The sequence below is a fragment of the Myotis davidii genome, unplaced genomic scaffold (genome assembly GCF_000327345.1).
Source record: "Myotis davidii unplaced genomic scaffold, ASM32734v1 scaffold1069, whole genome shotgun sequence".
Classification (NCBI taxonomy): Eukaryota; Metazoa; Chordata; class Mammalia; order Chiroptera; family Vespertilionidae; genus Myotis; species Myotis davidii.
In genome coordinates, this window is record NW_006300018.1 from 1080463 (window position 1) to 1086406 (window position 5944).

The following is a 5944-nucleotide window of genomic DNA, read 5'->3' on the forward strand; positions in this document are numbered from 1 at the left end:
GAGTCTCAGTGTGCTTTTCTCTTTCCTTCTAGTTGTAGAATTTCCACTCAGCCAGCCTTCCTGTGGTTCTGGATGGTGTCCGTTTTGTCTTTTAGTTGTATTTTTGAAGTGGTTGTGCAAGGCAGCAATTTCAGGTGTTTACCTATGCCGCCATCTTGGTTTCTCCTGAGACAAAGACTTTTAATGAACTTGGAATTTTAGTTGAAGCATAGAAATTATAGAATACTGCCATAACCGACTTGGCTCAGTGGATAGAGCGTCGGCCTGCAGGCTCAAGGGTCCCAGGTTTGATTCCGGTCAAGGGCATGTACCTTGGTTGCGGGCACATCCCCAGTGGGGAGTGTGCAGGAGGCAGCTGATCTATGTTTCTCTCTCATCGATGTTTCTAGCTCTCTATCTCTCTCCCTTCCTCTCTGTAAAAAATCAATAAAATATATTTTTAAAAAAAGAAATTACAGAATACCCTTTTTTGACTTATATCTCTTAACTTCCTCTATTTTAGAATCCATGCTGCCTATATGGAAATGTTATAAAAAATCTAGGTATCTTTCTCTTCTTTTTTCCTCATCCTCTTTTTCCTTTTCTCTTCCTCTCTTCTTTGTTGTGGCAATATTTAATTATTTACTCTGTCTCAGGCACTAATAGGGATACAGGGCCAATAAGACAATGTGCTTGCTCTTTTTGCATTTGTATGTTTAATTTTTCTTCCCACCTTCATTTTTTGGTATGTACAATGATATCTTATCAAAATATGAACCCAGATGAAACATCTTAGAAACTGAAAGCATGCTTACAAATTAAGTATCCTGTAAATTACCTTTGAAAAAATGTATCATATTTCTATGGAAAAATTCACATATATTTTAAATTATTTCTTTTATAGGAAGAAATGCTCTTCACCTGGCTGCAAAGTATGGACATGCATTGTGCCTACAAAAACTTCTACAGGTAGTAAAAGTGGCTAATATTTTGGCTTTATTATTTTAATTGCAAATAATAGATGTATTTTTAATGTGTTTTTGGAATTTGAGATCAAAGAAAATAGTAGGCTAACTTTGACTATTAGCTTACATAATATTTTTCCATCATTTGTGAAAGAATGTGAACAATAAAGAGCAAAAACTCTGAGGGAAGTGAATTGCATAACTCAGTGTATTAAAAATACATAACAAAAGACATGGCCTTCCTGTTGACATTAGCTGGAGATTGGAATTTTCTGTTGTCTGGTATATGGCAATAAGATAAGGCGAGACAACATAGGATCTGTTTTTAACAAGCATCCATAACTTAAACTAAATAATATTAACCGCTAGTTAAACAGGTAATCAGGCAGCCAAAAAATTCTATGAGCTAGTGGGCTGAATTTTCAGTTAAAGGGTCCAGTCATACATTTTCATAAACATTTTCGCCACTAAGTTAAGCAGCAGAACTCATTTGTTTTTTCTGATTCAGTTCATGTTTTAACCCATGCTGGAAAAAAACATACAGAATCCAAACTATAACATAGTTTATATGTACCAGGCTATTGTAATGTACCATGTTTTTCTGTTCGGTGAAATATTGTTAAATTTACAGTATAACATTATTATGTTTGTTTCATGTCAAAACATTTAGAGACTTATCTAGAGTTTTGGTGTTTTTTTTTTTCATAAATGGAATATTTTAAGATTAACACCTGTTAATTGGAGTTCACATATTTAATTTTAAAATAAAATTAGTCTCTTTCAAAGACTAAGTTTTTGTATTTTAACAGTACAATTGTCCCACTGAACATGCAGACCTGCAAGGAAGAACCGCACTTCATGATGCTGGTAAGCAAAGATTGCACTTGGATAGAAAGAAATATTTGTTAAAATGGCTAGGCACTTATATTAATTTGAAAGTTTTAACATGCATATATTTGTATGGAGAAATAGAGTATTATAATTTTTTACTCAAATTTGAATATATATATTTTTAGATTATACAGCTTAGAAAGATTCATTCAGTCAATATTTACTGGTCAGTTTGCTAGGTGCTAAAAGTCCAAAGATGAATAAACCTGATCTCTCAGGGATCTCCAGTAGTGGGGGTGGGGAGCAGGGAGGAGAATGAGTTAGTTTGGGAATTGGCAGGAGAAATGGGAGGAAGATTTTTCTCTTTCTTGAAAACTACATTTAGCTAATTAACATGTCTGAACATTTTTCTCATCTTCAAAATAAAGTTAAGCCCAGCCAGTGTGGTTCAGTGGTTAAGCATTGAGCAGTGAACCCCGAGGGCACATGCTGGGGTTGTGGGCTCGATCCCCAATATGGGGTGTGTAGGACTCAGCTGATCATTGATTCTCTCTCATCATTGATGTTTCTGTCTATCTTTCCCTCTCCCTTCCTCTCTGAAATCAATTTTAAAATGTGAAGTTAATACTACTGCAGTAATTATGATTAAATCATAAATAGAGCCTGGCATGTAGTAATTTCTTAACTAAGGGTGGTGGTGATTATTTGGCTAGAGGTGTTAGTGCTGAATTTCATGTCACTGTAATATGCTATATTTTAAAAAAGATTTATACTAATCATTTTGCAGAGTTTATTACTCTTAGTTGTATATCTAAATTTATCTGTATTCTTTAGGTGTCTTAAAATACTTAGAAAAAAGTTGGATATAAAGTATTTTTGGAATGTAATGTTTGACCTGTCATTTGATTCTTCTAAACCTGATACTCCTACAGTTTATTAGAAGACCAAAAGAAAGAAAGAAAAAAATACTTACCTTTCTTCTCACATATATGGACTATCTGCAGTAGATTAAAGTGGTTTGCATTAAACATGCATTGTACTTCAACTTTCCTTTAAACTTTTATTCCTAAATTTTCTTTGAATTTTTTCTTTTTATATTTTTGTGCTTTTATAATAGTTTAATTTTTACACAATACATTTTTGTGTAGAATGGTATTATTTGCAAAGCATTTTTACATACATTATCACTTAAGCCTCGTAATGACCCCTGTGAGTTACTATAGATTTTATTTTTGTTAATCCTCACCAGAGGATATGTTTTTCCATTGCTGTTTTAGAGACAGTGGAGGGGAGGTAGGGAGGGAGGGAGGGAGAGAGAGAGAAAGAGAGAGAGAGAGCAGAAACATTGATGTGAGAGAGACATACTCATTGGTTGCCTCCTACACGTGCCCTGACCAGGGCCAGGATTGAACCTGCAACCCAGGTACGTGCCCTTGATGAAGAATTCAACCGGAAACCCTTCAGTACATGGATTGATGCTCTAACCCCTGAACCACACCAGTCAGGACACTACATAGATTTTATTTTTTGCTGATAATTTTGTATTGCTACTTAAATAAAAACGGAAGCTTAGATTCACAAGTGATGTGCTATCAAGCTTTTATGGAATCATCAAGACAAATTCACATATTAAATTTAAAATAATTTTTAAAAATTTATATTTGTAATGCTAATTTGCTATGCTTGATGGAATTTAAAAAATTATTTTGCTGCTTTCTAAAATATGAATATGACACATGATATTTCTGTTCTCTTACTACCTTTTCCTAGTTTTTAAAAAATTAATCCAACATTATTGATAATCACTTTTTAAAAATTATATTAACTATTTATTGTGGAAAATTTCCAACATACATAAAGTTAGAATATTATATTAAAACTCCTATACTCTTTTTGTTGTTGTTTTTTTTGTTAATCCTCACCTGAGGATATTTTTTCTATTGATTTTTAGAGAGTGGAAGGGTTGGGGAGGGACAGAGAGAAACATCTATATGAGAGACACACATCAATTGGTTACCTCCCACACACACACTGACCAGGGCTGGGGATCAAGCCTGCAACCGGGGTACATGCCCCTGAACAGAATCAAACCTGAGACCCCTCAGTCCATAGGGCTAATGCTCTAACCACTGAGCACTGACCAGGGCAAACAGCTATACTCTTTACTCAGCTTAGACAGTTATTAATATACTAGAGGCCTGGTGCACAAAAATTTGTGCATTCAGGGGGGTCCCTCAAACTGGCCTGTGCCCTCTCGCAGTCTTGGACCCCTTGGGGGATGACCACCTGCTGGTTTAGGCCTGCTTCCTGGGGAATTGGACCTAAGCTGTGCAGTCAGACATCCCTCTGGCAGCCTGGGAGCCCTCGGGGGATGTCCACTTGCCAGTGGGGAGCAGGCCGAAGCTGCAGTTGGACATCCTTAGTGCTGCTGAGGAGGCAGGAGAGTCTCCTGCCACCACCGCTGTGCTGGCAGCCATCAGCCTGGCTTGTGGCTGAGCAGAGCTCCCCCTGTTGGAGTGCACTGACCACCAGGGGGCAGCTCTTGCATTGAGCGTCTGCCCCCTGATGGTCAGTGTGTGTCATAGTGACTTGTCATTCCCAGTCGTTCTGCTGTTAGAGTCCTTTTGCATATTACTCTTTTATTATATAGGATAGAGGCCCGGTGCACGGGTGGGAGCCGGCTGGTTTGCCCTGAAGGGTGTCCTGGATCAGGGTGGGGGTCCTGCTGGGGTGCCTGGGTAAGGGGCTGATGGCAGTTTGCGGGCTGGTCAAGCCCCCCCCCCCCAGTGGGGACCCTTACCCCATAGAGGTTTGGCCAGCCTAGGTGAGCGGCTGATGGCTGTTTACAGGCTGGTCAAGCCCCCGTTAGGATGAGGTTCTCCACTGGGGTGCCTGGCCAGTCTGTGTGAGGGGCTGAGGGCCATTTTCAGGCTGTCCAAGCCCCCCGGCGACAGAAGCTCCCAGCTTCTCCTTTTTTTCTTTTTTTATTCTGGGATTTATTTGCCTTCTATAGTTGAAACTTTGTTGCCTTCAGTGGAGCTCAGAGCCGGCCAGGAAGCTTGGCTTCCTCCATCACTATAGCAACCAAGCCTCCTGCTTGCTTCAGCTCCGTGGCTGCCGGCTGCCATCTTGGTTGGGTCAAATTGCAAATAGTCGCTCTGATTGGCTGGTGGGCATGGCTTAAGGCGTAGTGAAGGTGCAGTCAATTTTCATGTTTGTCTTTTATTAGATTAGAGGCCTGGTGCCCGAATTCATGCACCAGTGGGGTCCCTCAGCCTGGCCTGCAGGATTGGGCCAAAACTGGCTCTCCAACATCCCCCGAGGGGTCCCAGATTGCAAGAGGGCACAGGCCAGGCTGAGGGACACCACTGGTGCACAATCAGGGCCAGGGAGAGATGCGGGAGGTTGGCTAGCTGGGGAGGAACAGCGGGAGGGCTCCAGGGCATGTCCGGCACATCTCGCTCAGTCCCAATTGGCCAGACCTCAGCAGCAAGCTAACGTGATCAGAGTGTCTTCCCCTTGGTGGTCAGTACACATCATAGCGAGCAGTTGAGTGGCCTTAGCATATCATTAGAATATGATGTTTTGATTGGTTGAATACCAGACTGGTCGACCTGACACTTAGCATATTAGGCTTTTACTATATAGGACTAGAAGCCCGGTGCACAAACATTTGTGCACTCAGTGGGGAGAGGGGTTCCCTCAGCCCGGCCTGTGCCCTCTCACAGTCTGGAACCCCTCTGGACATAATGACCTGCTGGCTTAGGGCTCCTCCCGGGTGGCAGAGGGCAGGCCCAATCCCTAGGTGCAGCCCCTTGTCGGGCTCAGAGCAGGGCCGATTGGGGAGTTGGGGTGCCGCCCCCTGTCATGCACAGAGCAGGGCGATCGGGAGGTTGTGATGCCACCCTCAGTTACGCTCAGGGTAGGGCCGATTGGGGGGTTGGGGCACCGTCCCCTGTCACACTCAAGGCAGGGTCGATGGGGAGGTTGTGGTGCCACTCCCTGTCACACACAGAGCAGGGCCAATAAGGGGATTGGGGCTCCTTACCCCTTTTACTCACAGAGCAGGGCCCATCAGGGGGTTTGGGGCTCTGTACCCTGTCACGCACAGAGCAGGGCCAATCAGGGGGTTGGGGCACTGCCCCCTGTCACGCACAGAGCAGGGCCCA

General features: G+C 42.2%; 1 protein-coding gene across 1 annotated transcript in view; it reads left to right on the forward strand.

Moving 5' to 3' along the window:
• UACA (uveal autoantigen with coiled-coil domains and ankyrin repeats) overlaps window positions 1–5944 on the forward strand; it is a 58067-nt gene that overhangs the window by 13183 nt on the left and 38940 nt on the right. Inside the window, exons 4-5 of the mRNA XM_006776071.2 lie at window positions 884–948; window positions 1754–1811. Coding sequence (XP_006776134.1) covers window positions 884–948; window positions 1754–1811 — 123 coding nt within the window. The remainder of the gene's footprint in view (window positions 1–883; window positions 949–1753; window positions 1812–5944) is intronic.